At 39.0% G+C, this 27858-nt stretch overlaps 1 protein-coding gene across 2 annotated transcripts; it reads left to right on the top strand.

The window, feature by feature from the left end:
* Positions 1 to 256: 256 nt before the first annotated feature.
* Positions 257 to 27858, top strand: LOC147221054 (myosin-9-like). Of its 2 annotated transcripts, XM_086170620.1 has the most exons (41): positions 257 to 502; positions 8620 to 8951; positions 9825 to 9981; positions 10605 to 10632; positions 10787 to 10880; positions 11701 to 11721; positions 13594 to 13686; positions 13776 to 13839; positions 13949 to 14047; positions 14214 to 14357; positions 14493 to 14588; positions 14774 to 15045; positions 15141 to 15314; positions 15423 to 15596; positions 15759 to 15873; positions 16805 to 16992; positions 17112 to 17233; positions 17313 to 17382; positions 17464 to 17624; positions 18227 to 18335; positions 18460 to 18591; positions 18975 to 19181; positions 19299 to 19436; positions 20082 to 20205; positions 20334 to 20505; positions 20733 to 20945; positions 21040 to 21184; positions 21266 to 21472; positions 21683 to 21787; positions 21933 to 22085; positions 22884 to 23132; positions 23234 to 23446; positions 23536 to 23748; positions 24359 to 24520; positions 24668 to 24796; positions 24936 to 25024; positions 25173 to 25296; positions 25460 to 25668; positions 25797 to 25905; positions 26044 to 26216; positions 26385 to 27858. In XM_086170620.1, exons 2-41 carry the CDS (start codon positions 8625 to 8627, stop codon positions 26491 to 26493), a joined length of 5883 nt encoding a protein of 1960 aa, XP_086026746.1. In that variant the 5' UTR covers positions 257 to 502; positions 8620 to 8624; the 3' UTR covers positions 26494 to 27858. The 2 variants fall into 2 exon arrangements, with proteins under 2 accessions (XP_086026746.1, XP_086026747.1); XM_086170621.1 differs by lacking the exon at positions 11701 to 11721 and having other exon boundaries at positions 258 to 502.

Genomic DNA, 27858 nt, shown 5'->3' with positions numbered 1-27858 from the left:
TATGCACATACCTCTCTGGTTAAACACAGCTTTATCTGCACCCCTCCTTCTCCTCTCAACTTTTTCAAGATCAGTTTTTGTCTGAGCTTATTGCCCTGCCCAGTGTACCAAGCGATTGTCGCCCCTCCGTTTAGACTCCTCTTTGCGTTATTGGCTAAAAGTCTGCGAATTACCAAAGCGCGGTGGTCATTGGGCCATGGGGCGGATACAAAATGGTTGTGTTCCGCCTTTCCCTGGACCGCACCCCGGCCCAGGCTGAATACGTACTTAGTAAGGCTACGTCTGCCGGAGAACAGTCGGTGGAGGAGGGCAGAAAGCTGAGAGGGAAAGGAAAAAAACGAAAGAGTGAAGTAGAGAAAAAACGGGGAAACGATAACGGTAGTCACCTTGAATTCCCTGCGAAATTGTTGCTGTCGACAGGAAGAGAAGTTTGACTTACGGCGACGGAACCATCCAGTTTTGGTAGAAACCATTTGAGAGGCTTCCTGTATCTAAAAAGCAGGTAATTTTTTTCAGATTCACCACTTTTCCCTGCGACGCAATGCTTGTACTCTCCCATAACTCGTTCAATTCACACGTCACTCGAACAAGTGAACCAGGAAGCACGGATCGGTAGTTCACCGTTGCGAAGGGTGGTAGGCGAATTTCTCAATGTATACGGCGCCTGGAACTTAAATGGGCCTGAGTTTTCAAAGTGTTTGGCTGAAGTATATGCACATTTTAAGCAAAAAACGAGTAGTAACAGGTTAGCATCGGCGCTGTGGCAGTTATTGAGAGGCTAATGGCAGGAAGTGGTTCACTGGAATGCGTTGTAAAAAAAAAAGGGCCGCTAAATAGTTTCCGCATAACTAAGAAGGAAATAAAGGTGGAACGAATTTGGATACTGTAAAACCCTCATCTATAATAGTTATGGCCTTTCGAATGAGCTCGGTTGGGTGTTTCAACGGGTTGAAGCCAGAAATACTGGATGGCCAGTATGTCTGACTGGCGGCTTGACGTAACTGCAGCGCCAGTGGAATGAGAAGCGGGACTCCAGCTCAAGTTTGCAGTGCTAATGCGTTTTCTCTCCATGAGGGGGTTATTCAGCGAATAAATTATGCATTCGACTTTGATTAGTTTCCCTTGATGCTAATTCTTTTGTCCATGTCACGAAATAGTACTCCGACTTTTTAAGTGTTTTTCCGTTGACATTGAGGGATTTGGATACTATTATCTAGTGCTAAAACAAGATAGTGATGGGAAACAACACATGGTCTTACTTAAACATCTTTTTGATGCAGCACTTGAATTGTTAATGTCAAACGAACTTTCTCTTCAAATTTTTAACAGCAGTTTAAGGATGAGCTGTACACGAAAAAAAAATCGAGTGGAAATTCAAAGTACATTCTGAGTATGGTTAACGGTGTGTCAATTAAGGCTGTTTTTTTATGATTCTTGTTTTCTTATCAATTATCCCCAATTAACAAAGGAAATTTACTGAACAAATACTTGAAAAAACAGTCGTAAATGACAGCTTTTTTTTTCCTGTGATTAAATTGTAGCCATATCGGAGGTCATTTTATGAGAGTAGTCTATGACTTAAGAAAGTTTTAGATTGTGCAAGAAAGCATTGAAACAATTTTCAAGCTAGTTGCAATTATTTAATGAACATTATGCTGTCAACATTCAACGATTGCTATCAATATCAACATTATTGCTGACTTTACCATAAATCATCCCTGATTTGTCCTGTTTAAAATCAGCAAATATTTGTGTGTCAGGACATAGTCACCTATTTTGTTAAACATATTAAAACATTGATTGTCGTGTGTAGACATAAATATCTGTCTGTAAGTGATTTCATAAGTGTTTTGATTACTGAGTTACATCCTTCATATTGCCATTCTAGCCCTTGGCTATATTGTAATAGGATTATTTCCCCCAGAAAATATGCAACCTGAGAGGGGTATATTGGGTCACCTGTCCTATCCTTTTGTTACATTTGAATCACAAATAAAGTTCAGCTAATCCATTGTGCAATGGGTTCTCCTGAAGCCGGTACTACTTCCTTGCCAGTTTCTGTGCTGTTGAGGAGTGAGGCCCCTGCTGAGTTTGTTGCATTCCATCATTGGTATGTCAGCAGACTCCATACAGGAGTCCCCTTGGGAGACATTTACTGTCAGCTACACAAAATCAAAAACAGCTTTCTTAAAATCCAAACTTGTTTATGTTTTCTGAAATGAGAACATACAATGTTGACACTTTCAATTAATTCTATTCCGCAGTTGTTTCTTGTAATTGTGTTTTAGTTCTTTTTTGTAACTTTTGATTAATGTTCGTTGATTGTGCTGTGTTTTTATTGCGTTCTCATTTCATTCCTCAAATCAACTTGATAGCATCAAGCTCAGAGGAGAGGTTAAAAATCAGATCCCATGTCTTTGTGCAATATCAGTTTGCACAGAAAATGCTGAGATAATGTTAACTCAAAATACTACAAAACCTTCTCACACTTGGAGACCTGTAAATGTCACTATTCAGTTAAAATGAAAATCAAAATAGTGCAGAAGTCTCATCACCCATGTCTATACTAGGGATATAAAATGACAGATGTGTTATCTAATGAGAAACTACACCCATCTTTCAATGACTCTGTGCATCCTCTACCTATTGTACCAATGGCAACTCAGGCACCAACCTGATGTGTATTCTCAGCAGGATAGAAGTGGATTGAAATGCACATATCGACATGTTGTTTTTTTTTTTTTTTTGAAATGCAGCTTAAACGTTTGGTGGAAACCTCAATACTTACAGCAGTAACTGGGGGAAAAAAATCTACATGCTCACAGATTTTTCCATCCATCCACATCTGTCAGTAGCAATACCGTTGATTGATACGCTGATTACAGGATTGATTGATTGATTACAACACTGAATTCATTGAAGTATCCAGGGACAGATGTCTGTTTTTATCAAGTTGGTTTTGCTTGTTCATAAATGCTACCTTTGGTCAGTATAAACACATGTTTAAGGAACTATCTGAGAGATAAAGTTATGTCTGTTGGTCACTAGTAGTGTCTTTCTCCTATTCTTAAATTTCCTAGTTGACTTAGTCCTCATAGTAGATCTTTCTTGGTGTCCTGTCCTCCATGCCTGTCTTATTACACACACCACCACCCAACACTGGACTCTTTTCCTCTGCCTGTTTTTGTCAATCCCCATCCGTTCCTCTATCCTTCCCCCTCATCACACGCACCTGTTAGGTTTCAGTAAAGCTTCACAATACCAGGAAATGTCTGGTCTCTGACTACATACACAAAGAAGTTAATGGGAATTGTTAGCTTGAAGGACAACCTATGCCAATCCCTGCTGGAATTGATTGATTTTGATTAACCACTGCTTATTTTGCAAAATGAATGAATTAATGAGAAATTGCCTCCTCAGAAAATGTCTACCCTCACATGATTGCAGTTTGCTGTCTTGTAGGAACATTTTCCATTGTTGTCCATAAGTCTCAGCACTTTAATATTCAGGTATGGAGGAAGTAAATTAAGTATTCTATCTCAAAAAATGCTTCAATATGTTTTTGTATTATAACAAAGCGGGCGATTTGTGTATGATATGAGTGCTGTCTATGTAAAGCCATTTGGACACTGTTTTGCATTTGGTTGCTGGACACCTGGCATTAATTGTTTGTTCACTAGGCTTCTTTTGAAACTTTTGAATCTGTTTTGCAACACTTTATAAGTAAATGATGCATGGTAATCAGCCACTCATCTTTGACCCTTAATCCTTACCAAACTTCTTAGACCAATTTGAACAGGCAATCAATATGCAAAGAAATTAAATTCAAATTCTGCCATTATGATATTTTGGAAGTCCTTCATCAGAAAACTTTCACCTGAGCTGTGATGGTTGCACATTCTCCCTCTCAAATCTGCTTCATTAGCTATGGCATTTTTCTATTGAAGCAAAATCCTTGTGGTTATTTCGATGTTTCCCAAAATTGGGAAAAAAAAATTGGGGGGTTGAATTTAAGCCTTGTCAGCCGCACTCTATATATGTATCGGAAACACGTTTCCTTCTGTTATTACTTGACATTATTTTCCCTTCTGGTATTTACGAGGTAATCAAATTTAAGTATTCGATGCCAATACTTATCAAAGCAAAACTGGAACTGAGTATGGGTAGGAATGTGGAAAATGATGCATGTCTGACATGCAGTGAGGCTATTTTTCCAGCAAGGCAGGTGATTTACATCAAGTTATCTGAGCCATTCGGCATGCACTCAAGAAAATGCCAGCTTCACACAAAAAACTCAATAACTTCAAAGTAGCTTTCTTGTTTTGTCATTCCCCTATTTTTTTTTATCACCCTCATTCAATTACGAAGAAATGTGGGCACTAGGATGCAATCCCGATTTTGTTCATCAGACTTATCTTTCCAGTCCCTTCCCAACATGACTTGCTATATCTACAGTGTGTGTGAAAGTAGCTCTGGTATAACAAAATTTAGATATGACAGCAATATCTGTTGGCATTATAATCAAATAAAATGGACTAGGTTGACCTCTGCATAGCCATAGGAGGAGGGTGGCAGAGACAGTATATTGATAAATGAGATCAGACTTCTCTCTGAGAAATAACTTTTTTTTTTTTCCCAACTCTGCTGTCTTAATGTTTACATCTTGTCTATTCACCACAGTATAGCATGTGCAATGGTTTCCCATCTGGAGAAATTCAGAGTGCACATCTGTGACTTAACATTTTCATTTTGCTGTAGAAGATGTTACAACCCCTTGTTTTAAAGTAATGGAGGGAGGGCCTCTTGGCAAAGTAATGAGATGTAGTTTGGTCATTGGGTAGGCTGTTTCACTTTTATGAAGTCAAGGGAAATAAATTAAAGCGAAATAATTAAAAAAATTAAATTATATTCTGGAACTTGTACATTTTCTTCTCTTGTCTTCTGTAACTTGATCATTAAGGTTAGTCCTCTGTTCATAACTACATCACTCTGTGATGTAAGAAGGGGTGCAATTCACCATCATGTTGTTTTATAGTCATGTTTATTTTATATTTAATCTTTAATGTAAACTGTAATTTTGGCAGGACTGTTTTTCCATTTAAGTTTTCGGATTTAAGACTTCATAGTATCACTGTTTGGCTCTATAAAATATGTTATCTTTTGCTCAGTTTTTGATGGCTATCCTAACTTCTGCCTTGTATTAAGTCACTTGTAATATTAAGAAATAACATGACACCAAATGTGAACAGTTCTCAACAGAATAGAAAGAGCTTTTACTACTGACCAGTGCTCCAAAGTGACCGAGAATCAATAAAGACTTATTTCTCTCAGGATTACAGAAGGTTTTGATAGTGGGTAGAGAAAACCTCATCCATGTGCTTGTGTTGGAATTGGATGTAATGTGTGTTTAAAATACTTTTCTTAACTCTGACTCCTTATTGTTTTTCCCTTCTTTCAGTATAGAAAATACCTCTGTCTAATTTAGTTATTTGTTTGTATTTTGGTCTTTCTTCTCAGGAGATGTAATTTTAAGCACACCACTGACTTTTCGATCAGATGTGTGTATATATAGCCTTGACACATCTAAATTTTCATGTTTCTATTTCATGAGCTACATGTGCCATTGAGAAATCTAATATAATTTAGAAGCCTTAGTATACACTGCTCAACAAAATAGAGAACACTAAAATAGCCCATCCTAAATCTGAATGAATAAAATATTGTTATCAATACTTTGTTCTTTACATAGTTGAATGTGCTGACAACAAAATGTCACACAAATTATCAATGGAAATCAAATTTATTAACCCATGGAGGTTTGGATTTGGAGTCACACTCAAAATTGAAGTGGAAAAGCACTACAGGCTGATCCAACTTTGCAATGTCCTTTAAAACAAGTCAAAATGAATCCGTGTTGCTTCCAACGTGGACAGTTTGATCTCACTGAAGCGTGACTGACTTGGAGTTATATAGTGCTGTTTATGTGTTCCCTTTATTTTTTTGAGCAGTATTTAATATACCTTAATGCCATAATGGCCAAGATTACAAATGATTTGAACAATCCAATACAAGAAATAATGGGCTAAGGATCTCTCAAATCAATACAAACTCCTGAAAGGTGCTCTAATCCCCCGAAGGTACACATGACCTTAACATGCAAGTAGAACAAGAAAGAAAGGTCTAAAAAAATAGTCGGGGGGTTTAGAGTAATGTGCATAATGAACATAAATTTGTTGAATGCCTGTTTCTCCCTGATAAAGGGCGGGTATGGCAGGAATGTGACCCTGAAATGAATGGAGAAACAGAAGGGAGGGGGTAAGGCTTCCATAGAGAGAGACTGAAGGCAGAGGAAATGTGGAGAGATAACGCAACAAATCTTCCCCGGTTAAAGTTTAGTATAGCTGACTAGAAATGAGTTTGCATGCAGTGATGGATGCCAGCTGTAGACAGCACTATGGGGAAAAAGGGAAGCTGGGGTCATTAGAAGACGAATTCTCCCTTCGATTAGTGTCTAATGTGGTGGACCCGATGCAATCCAATAATGCACAGTAACTTCCGTTCCTTGTCTCTTGAAATACTAGTGTCTGTCATTTAAGCATGATGTGTGGTTTATCAATTGTGCAAAAACATTTATATTTACAAAGTATAAATCAGCTGTAGGTTTTTGTTAAGGTAATTTTTCAGTTGTACATTTGCAGAGTTGATAACTGAACATATAAGAATACAGAATAATTCAAGTATCTTGGTAATATTGGAGGTAGGTCATACCTTTTTTTTTTTTTGTTCCTTTTTTTTTTTTTTTTTTTTGCTTTGCTATGTTGAGTGTTTCATAACGTTTGCTTTGAGAATTTGGCAATGGCATCATGTCCCACAGGACTATTTTGCAATGTTGAACTGTTCTCATTGAACTTGTGTATCATTTAAGACATTGAAGGAATTGCTTGAACCTTACCTCTTTTTTTCCCTTTTGTTTAAATATCTGTCTGTTGGGCAGCTGTTTTTTGTCATGGGAGTTGGGAAATTGAAAGAGGGTATCATAACAAGTTGTCCAGGAAAAAGTCTAAAGGCACCAGTGTCATTGAAAGCACGCCATGTTAAGTGTCTCGCTTAATTTTATTTCCACCCACTGAGGACATTGTTCCTTTCTATACTGGTTATACTGGTCTAGTCACTCTTTGTATGGGTTTATCCCTAACACTCCCTGTTAACAAGAAGCTGTTTATAGTAATTTCAAGATTCATAAGCAGCAGCTTGTGAATTCCTTGTATGCATTTTCTTGTTGGAGATAGTGTTTACCATTTCATATACATATATGTACATGACTGTTACTTCAATAAACTGCAGTTTTGTTTGTATGCTTTCGCAAGTGAAGCAGTTTTCTGCTTGTTTGCTCTTTGCCCTGAAAGCAAAAAGATATGGCTTTATTGACAAATCTGTTTACATTTCTTAAAGGACTAACACTATCACAAAGAGTTTTAGCCCAATTAGAACCAAGTCATCACTCTATGAATGTAAAAAATAGTCACAAATTGCCTGTGCAATAGAAGTCTTGGAATTGGTGTTTAGACACACCAGAGACTTCCCAATACCACTTTCAAAAGGATTCCATTACAATGGGGTTTTGTTAACAAAGAACCAAACACAAATTGAAGATAACCCATGAGAGTGGTTGTTGTATTTATTTGGAAGTGGGGTTGCATTTTGTAACAGATGATCGAAGGGTTTCACATTTTTCTAACAAAAGCTGGTCATTGGGCACTGACTACTTTTGTCTGCGTTCTCATCTTCATGCATTTTTTGCCTTGGAATGAACATTCAGCAATACATCCACTTGAAGCTGCCACTCGTTGTCATCAGACGAAAACAAACATGGTGGCAGCTGAAGAGGTTGCTATTTGATATCTCCTAGCATATGCTGATGTGATGTGGTGATTGACAAATGTTTTCAATTGGTCAGCAAAATTCCCACTCTGACTGCTCACCACCTTGTTGTGGTCTATGATGTGTCCCTAATGGATCTTCACACATCCTTTTCTACTGTACAATGAACCCACCAATTTCCTCTTGAGTATTTTACAACAATTGCTTAGCCCAAAGTTGTGCTGTTTTGCAATCTTTCCAGCAGTTTAAAATTTCAGCTCAATATTGTCCCTGTGGTTCTCAGGCATACTGTTGCCCTTGGTCCATATCTGTTAAGCTCAGAGCATGAATTAGCCTTATATATGCCTCTCACATTAAATGAAATCGAATACTTTTGATCCTGGAAAATAATGTAAAATGCAAGTGATCCAGCTGCTAGTAGTTTTATTTGCATTAAGCACAGCAGATTGTAACGTCTTGTTTCCTGACACATTTGTGTTTTTGGTCAACCAGAGTTAACAGGAGCTAATACAAATATCTCACTGAGCTTAGACATGTTTTGTCTTTGCATTTTTATAGAGATTACATGCGAAGAAATAGAAACAGCAAAATTTTAGCGCTGTACAAGTTTTCATACAATCAACACAATTTACTAGTTTTGTTGTAGTGACAGGAAACAACTTTTGAGAAGGATCAGTTATTGGTTTTAAATGTACAGTACTAACCATAAACACTTTTCTCTGTGTCTCTCTGAAACAGCAACCATGTCAGACGCAGACAGGTTTTTGTATGTGGACCGCAATCTGGTCAACAACCCACTGGCACAGGCTGACTGGGCCTCGAAGAAGCTGGTTTGGGTTCCATCAGAACGCCTAGGCTTCGAAGCTGGGTCTGTGAAGGAGGAGCGTGGTGATGAGTGTGTGGTTGAGCTGGCAGACTCTGGAAAGAAGATCAGGGTGAACAAGGATGACATCCAGAAAATGAATCCCCCCAAATTTAGCAAGGAGGAGGACATGGCTGAGCTTACCTGCTTAAATGAGGCCTCTGTGCTGCATAACCTGAAGGAGAGATACTACTCAGGACTCATTTATGTAAGTATAGAGTATATTGTATTATTTACAAAAATAATTGAACCATTAATTCAGACATACATTTGCCTTTTATTTGTGTTAGAATTATGTGTGGACAAATGCCATCTGTGTAAGGACATAATCTTAAAATGCCATTTAAATGCAATCAAATTATATATCATAACTCCTACATTGTAGGTTGACCCTTCTGTTTTTTGATACTTTTTGATATGCTAGTACCCATTTTTAGAGTACCATGGATTGGATTGAGTACACAATTTCCTGCTTACTTGTGATAGAGCTTATCTTAATTGAAATTGTCCAAACTCAGTCAATCTATGAAACAGGTAAAATGCAATCTCTTAACACACATTATGCAAGAAATTCTTTTAATAACCATATCTTGATATTCTCTTCAGTGCTTGGCAATTTTTGGGGGGCTAAAGAATTGTAGATTGACTATCAGAGGTAAGCAGGTGTGAAACAGGGGAGTGCAGAAAATGCAGGAATCTGCTCTAAAAGGTAAAGCAAGCTTACAAAATTAATTAGCAGTTTATATTGAAAAGAAGTGAGGAGTGTACATAGTTTTTCAAGTATCCTTCTCATCTGTTTGAGTATTTCTCTCAATATCCTGCTGCAAATTCAATCATAGGCAACTACAAATATCTACCAAGATGGGGAGTGTTCATCAACGGGGAAACTCTCCGTTATGTTAGACTTGAGTGCATTATCTTGACCATGCATTGCACGCTAAATATAAATCAAATGTTTAAATGTTCACCATTTAATGTTTAACATTTTAATAGACTTCTTCTCCCACCACTGCAGCTTTAATTTATTTTTTCCCTTTTTCTGTTTTGAAGCACAACCTAACAGAACTCATCTTTTCTGCAGACATACTCTGGCTTATTCTGTGTTGTCATAAACCCCTACAAGAACCTACCAATCTACTCAGAGGAGATTATTGAAATGTACAAGGGCAAGAAGAGGCATGAAATGCCACCCCATATCTATGCCATTACTGACATATCATACAGAAGCATGATGCAGGGTAAGTCACTGATCCCACTAGAATATTACATTCTGCAAGAACCGAGTAAGAAATCTATTGTGAAGTCATTATAACAGTGAAGTTGGCCTGCATATATTGTTTTGGTTTCTTTTCTTTTGATATATTGGGAGTTAAACCCAACAGAATTTCACACGCTTCACCAGTTCCATTGGACTTCATCACACAATAATGCACTCAAAAGATAGCAAAAGGGGCATGTGTGTATTTGTGTCTTCCTAACGTATTGGTCATACTCCTGACTGTTTTGACAGGGAATCACAACAAACTTTTTGGTATTTATTAAGCTAAACTCAAAATATCCCAAATTGTTTGAATATAAGTAGTGGTATTATACTTTATCAGTGTTTTGCCATTCAAACTGTCCTTACTATTTTAACTTTTTTTTTTACCCCGTTTTGGTGTTAGATCTACTTTTAAAAGGCAATGGACTCTTTTTTTTTTTTATTTGGACAGGTGTTTCCATTCACAAGGAGTAGGGACATTGATTTCCTGTCTGTTTTACATATGATTGATGTAACCCTACTGAAATTATGCATAATTATTCTAGGTAGGTTACATAATCAGTTTTTTTTTTCTGTTTGTTTTTTTTTTCCTCTTTTTAGATCGTGAGGACCAATCCATTCTTTGCACGTGAGTTCCGATTTATAAATCCTCAGCACATACATACTTTCAAGGAGCCTAATTGGATTTATAGTACTATTTTTTTTCAGTTTCTTCCAAAAATTTCTCCCCTGCTTTGCTTTCTGATCCCTCATTCATTGTTTTCACCTTGTGTGTCTCTTAGAGGAGAGTCCGGTGCTGGTAAGACAGAGAATACGAAAAAGGTCATCCAGTATCTTGCCCATGTGGCCTCTTCTCACAAGACTAAGAAAGACCAGGTAATTTATTAATCAATCTTCTTTAAAGCCTTCTCATCTAAACTTTCCTGTTTAATACATTGACCATGTCTTTTGATTTTTCATTTGTCTCTCTCAATTTATCTCTTTTCCCTGTAAGTGTTGATTTCCATTTAATTACTTTTCAAGGGATACAGGATCCCTGATTTCCCACAAAATATTATCCTTTTGCACTATAAAACTTCAGTTCCTACAATTCCGTTTGCATTGTTCCTGTGATAATTATCACTTTTGTGTATGGCAATATCTTTGACACTTTATATTACGTAATTGTTGATCTAACCAACAACTTTTAGCTTTTGTTTGACTAGATTGTTCTATACTGTAGAAGTATGAGATAAACAAAGGACAACCACTAGCCTGAAAGGAATCTGGGTGGTGAACACTATAATAGCTCCGAAGGCACAGAGACCTGGGGGTGGGGGGGTGGTCTTAAGAATTTGATGAAGAATTAACAATTATATAACATTCATTGCCAAAGATAATGCCTTACACAAATTCTATACAAAATAGGTAGGTATAGAGTTCTGCTGTTTTTGTATCAACAAAAGGCAATGCTTCATTTGTGTCTTTGGTATTGCTGATATTCCATGTCTCCTTATGAGACTCAATCTTACATATACTATAAAAAATTAGTCCTGCATTTCATATTCAAAACTATGACCTCAAATTAGTTTTTATGGGCCTGCTAGTTTGCTGATAGGTCCAGTTGATTATGACTCAGTGCATATCAAAGAATATCACATAAGTCATCCAGCATGCCATTTTTGAGGTTGTTGTATTTCTCTCTTCCCATCAACAGAGCAGCTCGGTCCTATCACATGTGAGTTAACTCTCTTCCTCCATTCACACTTTTTACCCCCCCCCCCCCCCCCCCATCCGCTTCTCTCATCACTTTCAACTCCACCCCTACACTGTCCTCCATTTTCTCATCAAATGAGGGGACAGCTATAGGACACGTGGTATTGCAGAAGAGGGATGACTTGATTGTTTATAGCTAAGTGGCAGTTGTGTGGCTGTGTTCCAACTCAGGGGCTTCATCCTTCAGGGCAGCATTTTCAATATCAATTATACAGCAGGGTCATCCAATTAGAAGACTCCTCCACTCTAAGTTAGGTTTGTACTGGGTCTCATTTAGAGCATGGGGCAGAGTTAAACTTTCATGCCCATTCATTTCCTCTCAACGCAGTTTGTGTCCACCAGTAAATCTCTGTTCCCCATCTGATTAAATTAATGTTGAACATTACAATGTATTAAATTGAATACTCAGCTATTTAAATTCTCACTTTTGTATGAAAAAACACACCATCAAATATTTTCCAATGTAAAAGATGGATGGGTGCTGCAGGTTTTTATTCTTTTTTGGAGCTGCAGGATTCACACAAAATGTCTGGTCATGAGTCATTGCAGGTGACAAGACCATTGTTTCAGAGGCTTAGATTAGAAAAAGTGAAAAGTAAATTTGAAAATACTGTAAGTGCTGTAGTGCTGGTCTAATTATTTGGAATATCTGCAGTAAAATTGAAGTTTTCTTAAAAGGAGTCTAGGCTGGAGAAATGCAAAATACTGTAGTGTTCTAAAGTAGAAAAAGAACTCTGTGGGGGAGCTGCTTGTTGTTTCACAATCTGACTTCTATCCCCCCCCCCCCCCCCCCCCCATGTTCAATGTCAACTTAGGTTAGTGTGGATTGTAGTACCATAACATTTACAAAATACGAACATTTTATTACATCTTAAACTAATTCATTTTATCTTGACTGAGCTAAGCAGATGTCTGGTGGACATGGATAGGGAGACTGTTTTGTGAGGGGAGGGTCTGGCTTTTCCTTTACTGGTTGTAAACTGCAGCAGACAGTTGCTATATGATGTAGTGGACCACACAGTATAATTTCATTCATATTCTAGTTGGCCTTTTTGATAGACTGTGCTCTCCAAAGGATGCAGCTCCTTATTCGGGACAATACTCTGTGTTGCTCGGAAAACTTCAGCCAGATATACCGGTAAATGCGTCAGAGGCAGGGAGATGCATCGAAATTGGAAGAAAAAAACAAAACAATTTTTGCGTATAGGTAAGTGTGATGAGTAGAGTGTGTGTGTGTATCTGGCTGAAAAAAATCCAGCATCTTTTGCCCTTTACATGAGTTACTGGTGTTTTTTTGGATTAGAAATTTGTTCGATCATATTTGTTTACACAATGTAAATACCACATGTGTTTAAACTATTTAGTAACTTAACAATTGTATGTCACACATTGCACATACTATATAGTTGCATAAATGTATTGAAAACCAGTAAAGCTTGAGTAACAAGGTTTAAAGCCGGTGATATGCTGAAAATGATCTGCAGAACTACAGTTTGTCTACTGCTTTTTTTCTGGATTATAATGCTCTTGGGTGGATATGATCGGTGACTGGAGGTATGGGTTCTTCACTTTTTACTGAATTGGTATTAACCTTAGGTTTTGTTGGGAAAAAGCTTTGTGTTTGTGTTTTTTGAGGTAGAAAAAAAACATTCTCATTCCTACAGTTTGTATTTATTACAGATCCCACAATATTACAATTTCATCCATAAAATTCAGATCTTTCCATTTCTAGCAAGAAATTATTCTCAACGTTTACTTTTCTCCCTTCCATAGATGTCTAGTGGGCAAATGGGGGGGGAAATCTCTTAAATTTGTGTCCATTGTTCTTTTCCAGGGGGAGCTTGAGAAGCAGCTGCTGCAGGCCAACCCCATCTTGGAGGCCTTTGGAAATGCTAAGACGGTCAAAAATGACAACTCCTCTCGATTTGTAAGATAAAACTTTGGTTTAGATTTCCTTTTAATTGCTCCTCATTTTTCATGTTAATTCCACATACATGGATGTTTGTTCTCCTCCAGGGAAAATTCATCAGGATCAACTTTGATGTCAATGGATACATTGTTGGTGCAAACATTGAAACTTGTATCCTTACTTAGATCTTTTTAGAAAAATTGCACAGTACAATCTTGAAAATTGAGAGGTGTGATTGCCAGATATACGAGAATACGTCCTTGACAGGTTTGTTGTTTAGACTTGTTGGAGAAGTCACGTGCCATTCGACAGGCTAAAGATGAAAGAACCTTTCATATCTTCTACTATCTGCTCACAGGAGCTGGAGACAAATTGCGTGGTAAACACAACTTTGCATACACTTTATCTTCTTTAATACACTTCTTTATAAATTATCTTTTTTTTTTTTTTTTTTTTTTAATACCAAGTTTGCTGTGTAGTTCTTAAATTTTAATTCAAAAGGATTGCGGAAGCTAAACTTTTTAATCTTGGCATAATTATTTCAGCTGACCTCCTTCTTGAGAATTACAACAACTACCGTTTCCTTTCGAATGGGAATGTCACAATTCCTGGGCAGCAGGACAAAGACCTGTTCTCAGAAACCATGGATGCCATGAGGATCATGGGTATCCCAGAGGAGGAGCAGATAGGTAAGCAGAAAGAAATTAATTTCAAACCATCCCCCCCTTTTCTCTGATGGTTTTTGACTTTCTCGGTTTTACCCACTCTGGTTTACTGACATGTTATTCCAGCATGATGCGAACATTTGTTCTTGTTTTTCTCAGGCATGCTGAAGGTGGCAGCCTCTGTGTTGCAGCTGGGAAACCTGAGTTTTAAGAAGGAGCGCCACACAGACCAGGCCTCAATGCCTGACAACACAGGTAAGTCAGAACTTTATCTTTGAATATTTGAGCAGCACAAGTTTGTAGATCACTTGGACCCTTGAGAATTTTTCCATGTAGTTGATGATCAAGCAATGTAATCTTAAAATCTTATTATTTTCTTCCCTTCTGTAACTCTTGTCTCCTCATTCTCCATCACTTTCTTTCTATGTTCTTTTTAACAGCTGCTCAGAAGGTGTGCCACCTTATGGGGATGAATGTCACAGACTTTACCAGGGCCATTCTGTCACCCAGGATCAAGGTAGGGAGAGACTATGTACAGAAGGCCCAGACCCAGGAGCAAGCAGAGTTTGCAGTGGAGGCCCTAGCTAAGGCTACATATGAAAGGATGTTCCGCTGGCTTGTCATGAGGATCAACAAAGCCTTAGACAAGACCAAGAGACAAGGAGCCTCCTTTATTGGCATCCTTGATATTGCTGGCTTTGAGATATTTGAGGTAATTGTATCCGAATGTCTGCCTCAGTGTTAAACAATGCCTTAAAGCCCTCGTGGAGTAATGCAAGTGCAATGCACATGTGTTGTTCTCCTCAGCTGAACTCATTTGAACAGTTGTGCATCAATTACACCAACGAGAAGCTGCAGCAACTCTTCAACCACACCATGTTCATCCTGGAGCAGGAAGAGTACCAGAGGGAAGGCATCGAGTGGAGCTTCATAGACTTTGGCCTTGACCTGCAACCATGCATTGATCTGATTGAAAAACCTGTGAGATTTACTTGGGTTTTTTTTTTGTTTTGTTTTTTTTTTAGATATTTGTTAGTCTCTTACAGACTTGCCATGTATTAAGAGTAGCATTTTCCCCAATGTGTCCAGGCAAGTCCTCCTGGGATTCTCGCTCTGCTGGATGAGGAGTGCTGGTTTCCCAAAGCCACAGACAAAAGCTTTGTGGAGAAAGTGCTTCAGGAGCAGGGCACACACCCCAAGTTCTTCAAGCCTAAAAAACTAAAGGATGAGGCAGATTTCTGTATCATCCATTATGCTGGCAAGGTAGTACTTTTGATGGTTCATTATCGTCAGCTGCGAATCTTTAAGAATCCCAAAAATGATCCTTTTTGTAATGTCTGGTGTGATGCATTTGTTGTTTCTTCAGCTAGAAAAGAAAATAAGCTATTGATTCACCCAAACAATCATGATTTTGGCCATCCTTAGGTTGACTATAAAGCAGATGAGTGGCTAATGAAGAACATGGACCCTTTGAACGACAATGTTGCATCATTGCTTAACCAGTCTACTGATAAGTTTGTCTCTGAGCTCTGGAAGGATGGTAAGTTGAGGCTTACAATTTTATTTTGAATTATCATAAACACCAACCAATTGTTTGGCCATTTGCATTATTCTCATACTGTCTTGATGTGAGAGGCACAGAATTGTCAGGGAGCCTATTTTATCAATGTTTTACTCTACAGCACAGTTTCTTTCATTGGTTTTCTTTCTTTTATTCCTGCTGTTTGTTTCATCTTTAATCATTCTTCGCTCCTCCCAAATCCATTCTTCTATTCATATTGCCTCCATCTATTTTTCCTCTCTGACTAAGATCTTTCTAAAACATCAGTGAATTGTAAGTTGCCTCAGTGTCTTTAGCCAGATCAGTGTGCAGTGAATAATGTGTGTGGCAACTTTCCGCTTCTTGCCCTATTATTGAACTCTCCCTTTCTCCCTCAGTGTAATAGCATTGTTTGGGACTCCTGGTGGTGGTCATGGGTACTACAGCAATGGGTATATACTGCATGGGTTTGGCTTGATTTTGCTGTATTTTTTGGTCATCACAAAACATGCACACTTCAGTCTGTAAAGTTTTTCACCTTTTCAACACATACAGATTTAAATGAATCATCACACAGTTTTCACCAAGAACTAAGTGTGATAGGTGTTTGAGATTACAAACTCACTGCACTGATTTTTTTTTCCTCCCTTAATGTGGTGTGTTTGTACTCTTTCCACTTTTTACTGGGATTTTTGTTTCACAGTCCTCATGTTTCCCGCCACATTCATTCTATGTGATGTTTCACTGGTCCTGGTTTTTGAACATCACCCCCTTGACTCTTGCTTCTGATGTTTGTTTATTCAGAAGAAGGGCAGTGTCATGTGTTTGGTTTGAATCTGCCTAGTTTAGTAATGTGTTTGTTAGATTAAATCCTCATCCAACAGCTGATGTTACTTCTGTCTGTTTACTTTTTCATTGCCCCATCATTTAGTGGACCGCATCGTGGGTCTGGATAAGGTGTCTGGTATGTCAGAGATGCCAGGTGCCTTTAAGACTCGAAAGGGCATGTTCCGGACAGTGGGACAGCTCTACAAGGAGCAGTTGTCCAAGCTCATGGCCACTTTGAGGAATACAAACCCCAATTTTGTGCGCTGCATCATACCAAATCATGAGAAAAAGGTATTCGAAGGCTTGCATACCTGAACCACTATGTAAAAATATATTGAAATATGTTGTACTGTCCTGTCTGCTGATCAGTTTAGCTTTCACTGTCTCTTGCCTCTTGTCATCTCCTGCAGGCTGGAAAACTAGATCCCCACCTAGTTCTGGACCAGCTGAAATGTAATGGTGTTCTAGAAGGGATCCGTATCTGCAGACAGGGTTTTCCCAACCGCATTGTCTTTCAGGAGTTCAGACAGAGGTAGTAGAACTCAAAAAACATTCTTTCTAGGCTTTTTATCTGTTAGAATGTATAACTGTTTTATCCGCTATCCTCCCAGGTATGAAATCCTCACCCCCAATGCTATTCCAAAGGGCTTCATGGATGGTAAGCAAGCTTGTGTGCTCATGGTAAGTTAAGTTTACTAATACAGTCCTATGAAAAACAGCTCATTTTGCTGGAAGACTGAATCACCGAATTTCCTCTGTCAGATCAAAAGCCTGGAATTAGATCCCAACCTGTATCGGATTGGCCAGAGTAAAGTCTTCTTCAGAGGTGGGGTCCTGGCTCACCTGGAGGAGGAGAGAGACATGAAGATCACTGACATCATAATCAGTTTCCAGGCCTGGTGCAGAGGCTACGTGGCCCGCAAGTAAGTAGATAGTAGTATTGGTATACAATAATCTAAAGTGGCTGTTTTATAATATTAAAAAATGAGACCAGCGATGATGTATGGACTAGAAACTGTTACAATGACCAAAAGACAGCAGGCAGAACTAGAGGTTGCAGAGATGAAGATGTTGAGGTTCTCTTTGGGAGTTACCAGGATGGATAGGATCAGGAATGAGTCTATCAGAGGGACGGCACATGTTCGATGTTTTGGAGAGAAGGTCAGAGAAGCCAGACTGAGATGGTTCGGTCATGTACAGAGAAGGGATAGTGAATATATTGGTAGACGGATGCTGGAATTGGAGCTGCCAGGCAAGAGGTCTCGAGGAAGACCAAAGAGAAGATTTATGGACGTAGTGAGAGAGGATATGAAGGTAGTTGGTGTGAGAGAGGAAGATACAGAGAATAGGGTTAGATGGAGAAAGTTGACTCGCTGTGGCGACCCCTGACGGGAAAAGCCGAAAGAAGAAGAAGTGAGACAACAAAATGGCACCTTATTTCAAAAGGGAAAACAAATATATTATTTGACTATTTAAATATCCTTGTAAGTTTAGAATCTTGCTTAATGCTGACATTGCTTTATAGGGCTTTTGCCAAGAGACAGCAGCAGCTAACTGCAATGAAGGTGATCCAAAGGAACTGTGCTGCATATCTTAAACTGAGGAACTGGCAGTGGTGGAGACTTTTCACCAAGGTAAATATGTATCCTAATCTTACAACACCTTTTTGTAAATAATTTGATCTGTGCTCTTAACATTTTTTTTTTTTTTTTTTTACTTCTTTACTCTTACCTGTGTCCATTTATATATTGTTCTTAGGTAAAGCCCCTGCTACAAGTCAGCAGACAGGAGGAAGAGTTGCAGGCAAAGGATGATGAGTTGAACAAGGTGAAAGAAAAACATATGTATACTGAAAGACAGCTTCAAGAGATGGAGGAAAAACATCATCAGGTAAACTTGCAGAAACAGTCTCACAAAAATGTGTGTAAGTGTAAAGTTTAGGGAAAAAACTTTTGGAAACTTTTTTTTTACAATGAGACTATAGATAAGGCCTGGCCAACCTGTGGCTCCCAAGCCGCATGAGGTTCTTAAGTTCATGTCGAATTTTTTGTCTTTCACTTGTGCAATCACGTGCCGCACCAGCGTTCTCCACGCACAACAAACAAAAACACCCAAACACAAAAATTGACATGAACGTCACAGCCGCATGTGGCTTGGGAGCCACAGGTTGGCCAGGCCTGCTGTAGATGTTCAAATGTCATAACGGTGCCCTTTAACTTGGTTTTTAATGAACGCCAGATATAAGTATGATTATCCTTTTTCTGTACATGTAGCTTAGTGCTGAGAAGATGGCCTTGCAAGAACAGCTTCAGGCTGAAACAGAGCTTTGTGCTGAGGCTGAAGAGATGAGGGCTCGCTTGGCTGCCAGGAAGCAGGAATTGGAGGAGATCCTTCATGACCTGGAGGCTCGTGTAGAGGAGGAGGAAGAGCGGGCTTCTCAGCTGACCTTGGAAAAAAAGAAAATGCAGCAAAATATTTCTGTGAGTATGGAGAACACCTTCAAATTAGTTTTATAATATAAACCCTCAATAACATTTGCAACCTGTTTGCATAAACTAGATAGATCCATTTGATTGTTGTAAAATATCGGGAAATAGGACTTGGAGCAGCAGTTGGATGAAGAGGAGGCAGCAAGACAGAAACTGCAGCTGGAGAAGGTCACAATGGAGGCCAAGATGAAAAAGATAGAAGATGATGTCATGGTTCTTGATGATCAGAACAACAAGCTAAACAAGGTTGGACTGACACAAATGCAACTGCGTGTGTGTGTGTGTGTGGGGTGACAGACAGACAGATGTTGGGATGTTTTACTGCAAGAGAGACTGGTGCACTTCATAAAATCAATGTTTTCATGAGGAAAAGAACATTCTCGAGAAATAATTGAGCAATCTCTCAGGACGTCAGCCAGGAAGTCCAAGCTTGTGTGAAATGGGTGCTCCAAATGGACAGTGAACCAAAGCTACCACAATTTTTCTGAGTTCTTTAAGAACAATAAAGTCAACGTTTTAGAGTGGCCATCACAAAAGCCCTCATCTAAATCCTACAAAGAATTGATGGGCAAAGTTAAAGAGGCGGTTGTGAGCAAGGCAGCTTACAAACCTAACTCAGGTACACCAATTCTGTCCAAGGACGGGCCATAATTACAGAAAATTCTTTTGGTTTAGCAAATACAAATTATTTTTGCATTCATAGCTGACCTAGAACCGGTTAGGTTTCGTCTGATTTAATTTCAGACAGTGTGGGGGGGTGTTCTTTTTATGTGGTGTATGTCAACTTGTGGTTTCAACAAAGTGCCCTGCAGTCTGTTTAGAAATGAAAAAGCTTCTTGGATTGGTGACTGAGAATCTGAGAATTTGATTTTACATATTTCGTCTATACAGGAGAAGAAGCTGCTGGAGGAGAGGATCTCTGAATTCACCACTAACCTGGCTGAAGAGGAGGAGAAATCAAAAAGTCTGCAGAAACTCAAAACTAAACACGAGGCTATGATTACAGACTTGGAGGGTAGGAACACAATGAAACATTGGCATGTAATAGATGGACACCAAAGATCAATATAGATCACAGTATTAGGATTACTTCCAATGTTTTATTTCTATCCCTATAAACTTTTTTTGTGTTCACTTAAACAGACCGATTGCGCAGGGAAGAGAAGCAGCGCCAGGAGTTAGAAAAGAATCGACGCAAACTGGAGGGAGATTTTACTGAGGTACATGACCAGATTGCAGAGCTACAAGCCCAGATTGCTGAACTCCGCGCCCAACTAGCCAAGAAGGAAGAGGAGCTTCAGGCAGCTTTGGCCAGGTCTGTATGGACTGAACTGCTCCTCAATAGTAGTAATTTCGGGGTCATTTCAAGGTTATTTTTAATTGCTGACTTGTATTCATATATCTTTCATTGGTTAGTACATTTTTAATGAAAGCAATCCTGTATTCAGTGTCATACCCCAACTCTTTCATAGAGTAAAAATGTGTTTGATTACATTATACAGTTCATGCTGAAATCACTGAACTGTCCTCACCCTCTTTTAGAATTGAAGAGGAAGCTGCGCAGAAGAACCTGGCCCAGAAAAAGATCCGTGAGATGGAGGCTCAGCTCTCTGAACTGCAAGAAGATTTAGAGCTTGAAAGGCAGGCCCGCTCAAAAGCAGAAAAACACCGCAGGGACCTAGGAGAAGAGCTAGAAGCCCTCAAGACTGAACTAGAAGATACTCTGGACTCTACTGCTGCTCAGCAAGAGCTCAGGTAGACATTTAGATGCTGACATAACTTACTTAACCCTTGAATTGTTACCTTACATCTTGGTACAAGCAGATAAACATTTGCTCTCCGTGTCTAGGACCAAGCGTGAGACAGAGGTAGCACATTTGAAGAAGACGCTGGATGATGAAGCAAAAGTCCATGAGCAGCAGCTGTGTGAGATGAGACAGAAACATGGTCAATCTTTGGATGAGTTGAATGAGCAACTGGAGCAGGCTAAGAGGGTAATTTTAAATATATTTTTTTAAGCCTTTTATCCAATATAGTTTTTTGACTTCAATAACATTGCTGGCTTCAATGTCCAGAATAAAGTGTCTGTGGAGAAGGCTAAGCAGGCTCTGGAGTCAGAGAGGAATGAGCTTGCCATTGAGCTGCAAACACTGATGCAAGGTAAAGGAGAATCAGAGCACCGTAGAAAGAAGGCTGAAGCCCAGGTCCTAGAGCTGCAACTCAAACATTCAGAGAGTGAACGGCAAAGAGTGGAGCTATCTGAGAAAGTCACAAAAATGCAGGTACAACTTCGCTTTAACATTTTGTGTTCAAGTTCCTGCTCCTGAATTATATTTGCACAAGTATGCTCTTTCTGTGTCCTTGAGTCACTACAGGACACATCAAAATTTTCCTTGAACCTTTATCCTGTGAAGTTCAAGGGGATATTTTTAAATGTCGATGCAGGAAGTTATAGGTATTTTTTGACACTTTATTGTATGCTGCTTTCAAAGGCTGAATTGGATAATGTTACTGCACTGCTAACTGATGTGGAAGGCAAGTCAATTAAGGCAACCAAAGACCACTCTGCACTGGAATCCCAGCTGCAGGATGTCCAGGTACATACACTATATTCTTGTAGAAATTTCTGTGTTTTTTTCTGCTGCTATCTCCTCTTTTTTATTTCTTTGGTAATCAGTTAATTATTTGTTTATATGTATCATTTAAATTCAAAAATGGTTTTAATGCTTTTGTTGACCACAGGAAGTACTACAGGAAGAGACACGGCAGAAACTGTCAATGGGCACGCGCCTGCGTCAGCTGGAAGATGAGCAGAATAATCTGAGAGAGCAGCTGGAAGAAGAAGAAGAAGCAAAAAAAAATGTTGAAAAGCAGCTTCAAACAACACTCAGTCAGGTAAAAAAAAACAGCCCACACGATTTTTTTTCTGCTGTGCTCTATTAATCCCGTATGAGAATTTATTAATCACATGTATTTAATACATTGTGTATGAACCATGAGCAACTGGCATCCAGTGAGCAGTGCTGTAGGAGCAGTTGGACATTCAATGTCTCACTCAACAACACTTTTACAGTTTAGGAGGGGCTCAGAAATTGAACGATGAGCTTTTCTGTTCCAAGATGATAACTCTACCACCTGAGCAATGCTGCCCTAATATTTGGGTCTGAATAGGTTTTGAGATATCTTATTTAAAAGAGAAATATCAAAAAGTGTCTGCATTCTAGCTTAGGCTAATTACACATCCTTTGCATTGTCCTAGATGTTCTCATAGCTATTTGCACAAAATCTCTTGTCCTTTATTGTTGTGTGTCCAACAAACTAATTGTTAAATTCTTAGTCACCATGACCAATTTACCCAAAACCCAACCCGTAATCCATATTTTGTGCAGAATTTTACTTTTTACAGCTTCGATTGACAGATTATTAGAAGGGAAAGTTGGGGTTTGCAGCTTCCCTGCTCCTCCTGTCTGAATGCCAGTGTCCTTGGGCAAGACACTGAACCCCAGTTGTTCCCAATGTTCTGGTTAGCACCTTGCATGGCAGATGTGTGTGTGTGTGTGTTTTTAAACCATTAGGTGATGATACCTGTATAGGGAAAGAAACTGTCTACCATTATTGCATCATTTGTGATAATGTTGCGCATTGCTACATCACATTTTATCTGTAATATTACCCCACCTCTGTTCCATATAGCTGATGGAAATGAAGAAGAAGCTAGAGCAGGATGCAGGTTGTCTCGAGAATGCTGAAGAAGGAAAGAAAAGGCTGCAAAGGGACCTTGAGGCAACAAGCCAACGTCTGGAAGAGAAATGTGCTGCCTATGAAAAGTTAGACAAAACCAAAACACGCCTTCAGCAGGAGTTAGACGATCTTCTTGTAGATCAGGATCACCTCCGACAGATTGCCTCTAACCTAGAGAAAAAGCAAAAGAAATTTGACCAGGTAAGGCACATTTAGACCTTTAACATCATTAGAATTTTGTGGTCAGTTGATTAGATCTTGTGTTTTTAAACTTCCTTCAATATTTGTTAACCTCTGCCTAGATGCTGGCAGAGGAGAAGAACATCTCTGCAAGATATGCAGAGGAGCGTGACCGAGCTGAAGCAGAGGCCCGTGAGAAAGAGACCCGGGCATTGGCTTTGACCCGCGAGCTAGAAAGCCTCATGGATATGAAAGATGAACTTGACCGCAACAATAAATTGCTTCGAGCTGAGATGGAGGACCTTGTGTCATCAAAGGATGATGCTGGAAAGAATGTAAGATGACCCATTATGCCTGATGGCCTTTTTTTGTTTTGTCTTCAATTTGTGCATGTTTCCTCCTTGTTTCATCGAATGTTCTGCAGGTACATGAGTTGGAGAAGGCTAAACGTGCCATGGAGCAGCAGCTGGAGGAGATGAAGACTCAGCTTGAAGAGTTGGAAGACGAGCTGCAAGCCACAGAGGATGCCAAACTTCGTCTGGAGGTCAACATGCAGGCCATGAAGGCCCAGTATGAGAGAGACCTCGCTGGACGTGATGAGATGGGCGAGGAAAAGAAAAGGGCTCTGGTCAAACAGGTAGACTGCACTCATTTGTTGAGAAAGGAATCTCCTGTATTAATGCAACCTTTCAACATTTGATGTTTCTATGGTCTTTCATCCTTCAGATGCTTTTTTTAATCAATATTAATGTCCATATTCTGTGGCTGACTGATACATCATGCTCTCTTTCTAGCTGCATATTTATAAATTCTACCACTGTGAAATTGAGTATACTAAAGTTGATTGTAGGATAGGGAATTTTTTTTAAAAAACATATGACCAAGAACTATTTTCAAATGTAGGTATGAAATTTACTGTTTCAGGATTTTTTTTTTTTTCATGAACCCATTAGAAAAATTCTGAGAAACCCTGCCTTATCCTAAACAATAAAAGCAGCTCCTTTTTCATCTGTAACTTTACTGCAAAATAATTGTTCAAACACTATTTTCACTAATGCAGAGTCAATTTACCTCCTTGTAAATCTTCTTTTCCTTCAGGCAGTTCCCTTCAGGGGTCAGCACAGCTAATCATCTGCGTCCATTTAAACCTACTCTTTGCAGAAGCCTGATTTGTCTGAATTATATTTAAAAATAATTAAAATTGTAATAGTCCAAATGTATAAGTTAACAGGATCTATTTTACTCAGGTCCGAGAGATGGAAATGGAGCTGGAGGATGAAAGGAAGCAACGTTCTGCCGCTGTAGCTGCCCGAAAGAAGTTGGAGCTAGATCTGAAGGAGCTTGAAGCAGGCATTGACATGGCCAACAAAAATCGGGATGAAGCCCTTAAACAGCTGAGGAAACTCCAAGTGAGTTACTTGTAGTAATATCTTCCATAAAACATTCAAATTCATAAAAAACACAGATTCAAATAATTGAATCTGAGTCTTTAACCCATCTCTATATAGTTTGTCCAGGCTTCCTTTGACTCAGTTTGAAAACCTTTTGTTCCTCAGGCCCAGATGAAGGACCTTGTTAGGGAATTGGAGGACACTCGCATGTCCAGAGAGGAGATTCTTGGCCAGAATAAGGAGAATGAGAAAAAAGTAAAGTCCATGGAAGCAGATATGCTCCAAATGCAGGAGGTCAGTATTTATTTACACTTCTGGTCTAATGTCTTCAACACGTTGCACCAACTCCATCTAATCGTTGCTAGCATCTTGCTACAAATGTGAAAACTATTTGGGTTGAGACGTTTTTAACACTGTGCCCCTCTGACTGCAGGAGCTTGCTGCTGCAGAACGAGCAAAGAGGCAGGCCCAGCAGGAGAGAGACGAGCTGCAGGATGAGATAAACAATCAAGCAACTAAGAAGTAAGGTGTTATCATGTTCCATAAAATTCCAAGATAGCCAGTTCTATGCGTCGCCGTTTTTTTTTTTTTTCTTTAACAGTTGGTCAACCTCTTCAGTGTGTTTTTTTTTTTTTTTTTTTTCTCCCCCTGCCTTTCTGCAATATATCAGTGCTCAAATCGCAGAGGAAAGGAGACGATTGGAGACTCGCATTGCTCAGCTGGAGGAGGAGCTGGAAGAGGAGCAGTGCAACACTGAGCTGGTCAATGACCGCTTGAAAAAGGCAATGCTCCAGGTCTGTAGGTGGTGAAGAGGACACTTTTAAGACCGGAGCAGTTGATAATTAAGTCAACTTGTCTCTTACCTTCTTATTTTAGTTTTGGTCCCACATGTGGTTTGAAATTGGTAGATTTATGTGCTTAATGTGGAGAACTGAGTCCCTGTCCTGCATTTTTAAGACTGACCAGATTAATGTGGAGCTAACTGCAGAGCGCAGCAGCTCTCAGCGTGTTGAAGGTGCTCGTGCCCAGCTGGAGCGTCAGAACAAGGAACTGAAACTCAAGCTACAGGAGCTGGAGGGAACAGTCAAGTCAAAGTATAAGGCAAATATGGCTGCTCTGGAAGCTAAGATAGCTCAACTAGAGGAACAGCTGGACATCGAGACGAGGTGAAGTACTTATTCATGACTTATGATTATTCTTAAACTATCATGGCAAAGTTTACCATATTCATCCATTAAGTCGAAACTGTTGTTGATCTTATGCCATGTTTACTATTGTCATCCTCTTTACATAGGGAGAGGCAGGGTGCTACCAAGCTTGTGAGGCGCACAGAAAAGAAATTGAAAGAGATCATCCTGCAGGTGGATGATGAAAGACGTAACACAGAGCAATACAAAGATCAGGTAGTGTTTCCATAATTATTCCAAAATGACTTCTTAAAGTCATCATTGGAAATGAACATGTACAAATAAGAGATTACACAGCTTATCAGAGTATATACATTTTCTTATGGCTTTATCTAACACTGTTTTTCTTTTTAGGTAGACAAGTTGAACTCCCGTATGAAGCAGCTGAAGCGTCAGCTGGAAGAGGCTGAGGAAGAGGCTCAGAGAGCCAATGCCAACCGAAGGAAACTGCAGAGGGAGCTGGAGGATGCCACAGAATCTGCAGATGCTATGAATCGTGAAGTGTCAACTCTTAAGAGTAAGCTCAGGTAGGTGCAAATGTCCAGTCTTATTTCTTGAATTTTAGAGGTAATCCAAGCAATATTTGTTAATATGAAAGGAGTCATTTTAGAAGATGCTCATTGAAGGGTGCTAATGCTTTTCTTTTCTTTTTTTTTTAATTTGTTTTAGCTTGACAAAATATTTTTCTGTTTTAGGCGTGGTGACCTGCCTTTTACCATGCGCCGCATTGTCTCCCGCACTGGTGTGGAGAGTGATGAGGAGGCTGAGCCCAAGGGTGACAACCCTGATCCCAAGCCTGAATGAAATGCCATAGTGTCCTTTCATTTGTTAACAGCTTAAGTGAATCATACATTGACCAAAAGCATCTCTTTACAAACTGAAAAATGAAGAGCACTAAAATATGAAACTAAGGGCAGGGGCAGGGCCATCCTTTGACAGCCGGATCTCTTAAACATTGATAGCCTTTCACCGACAGAAGCCAGTTAACTCAGACAATCACCATTAAGTTTTTTTTTTCCCTAAATTTTTCTTTTGCTTCACTTATCATTCTCTGGGAAAAAGATATTTTTATAAGGAAACATTGCGCTTATAACTGTCCTGATGTACGATTTATTTTTCTATTCAAAAGCTTAGAAATGGAAGACAGAAGAATGCATAAATGAAGACCAATTAATGGAAGGGGACCAAAGTCATATCTCAATCTTTAGATTTTATGCAGGAGTTTTTATAATGGTTAACAATGAAAGTACTACATGTTTATTATAGATCTTGCTTTCGCTTTTGTCTTTATATAATGAAGGTATATATGCTCAAATATATTCTGTTTATTGAGCTGCAGTTAGTCAGTCACTATGCTTTTTGGTTTTGGTAATTATGAAGCATATTTTAACACAATGCAAGACTTGTTTGACATTTTCTGAAGGCATTTGGGACTGCTGAAGTTTCTTAATTTTGCACTTAAAAAAAGAAGAAAAACAACACTTAAGCCTAGACATTATAAACGACTGCATTACCATCTTTTTAATCAAACCTCAGTGGAGGCTCTTGAAATTTTGGAAATGCACATGCTTATGTTGCCAGTACAAAGATAACCAAAACATACAGAAAACCTTAAGTGTACTTGAGGTGGCCCAAGCCCAGATATTGGGTTTTTTTTTTTTTTTGTTTATCACAATCAATGTTATTTTTTTTTTAATTCATGTTAAGGTTGAGGTTTAAATGGGATGATGGATTAGTTAACTACTCACAGCACACACTGTATTCTCAGTGCACAGTTTTTCAAGGAAGGAGTAACTTAGGTTATGAAGCAGTTTCAAGAAGTATGGACTAGTGGTAGTACATTGATGTGAGGAAATCATCCCTCTAACCTGCTCTCACTATGTTAGAAGGGCAGGTTGAATTCAACAGACCTTGGAGATGAAAACTCTTTACCTCAGGCTGTGCTCAGGGGCAGCTTTCGGCTCACACTGCTGGGAAGTGAGAGGAATGTGTTAATTACACAAAATGAGCTGACAGTTTTAATGGTTCCTTGCTCTCTGACTTAGAAAAAGTCACATTCAAAAAAAAGAAACTACCAATTAAATTTGAAATGTTTGTCTAGACCTCTTGATTTGTAACAATGTTCTGTTAATGTTGGCATTGCAATTAAAACGGCTTTCTGAAGTGTTA

The sequence above is a fragment of the Fistularia commersonii genome, chromosome 23 (assembly GCF_037954325.1).
Source record: "Fistularia commersonii isolate RoL2024-O1a breed Wild chromosome 23, RoL_Fcom_v1.0, whole genome shotgun sequence".
NCBI classification, from domain to species: domain Eukaryota; kingdom Metazoa; phylum Chordata; class Actinopteri; order Syngnathiformes; family Fistulariidae; genus Fistularia; species Fistularia commersonii.
The sequence above is the reverse complement of the archived record's forward strand: the minus strand, read 5'-3'. Positions and strand labels throughout refer to the sequence as shown.

What these genes read in the sequence shown, in the direction of transcription:
- LOC147221054 (XM_086170620.1), top strand. Translation starts at nt 8,625, where the DNA reads ATGTCAGACGCAGACAGGTTTTTGTATGTGGACCGCAATCTGGTCAAC. An exon ending in GACCAATCCATTCTTTGCAC is followed by an intron (nt 10,633 to 10,786) that starts GTGAGTTCCGAT and finishes TGTGTCTCTTAG; the next exon opens with AGGAGAGTCCGGTGCTGGTA. An exon ending in AGAACAACAAGCTAAACAAG is followed by an intron (nt 19,437 to 20,081) that starts GTTGGACTGACA and finishes TCGTCTATACAG; the next exon opens with GAGAAGAAGCTGCTGGAGGA.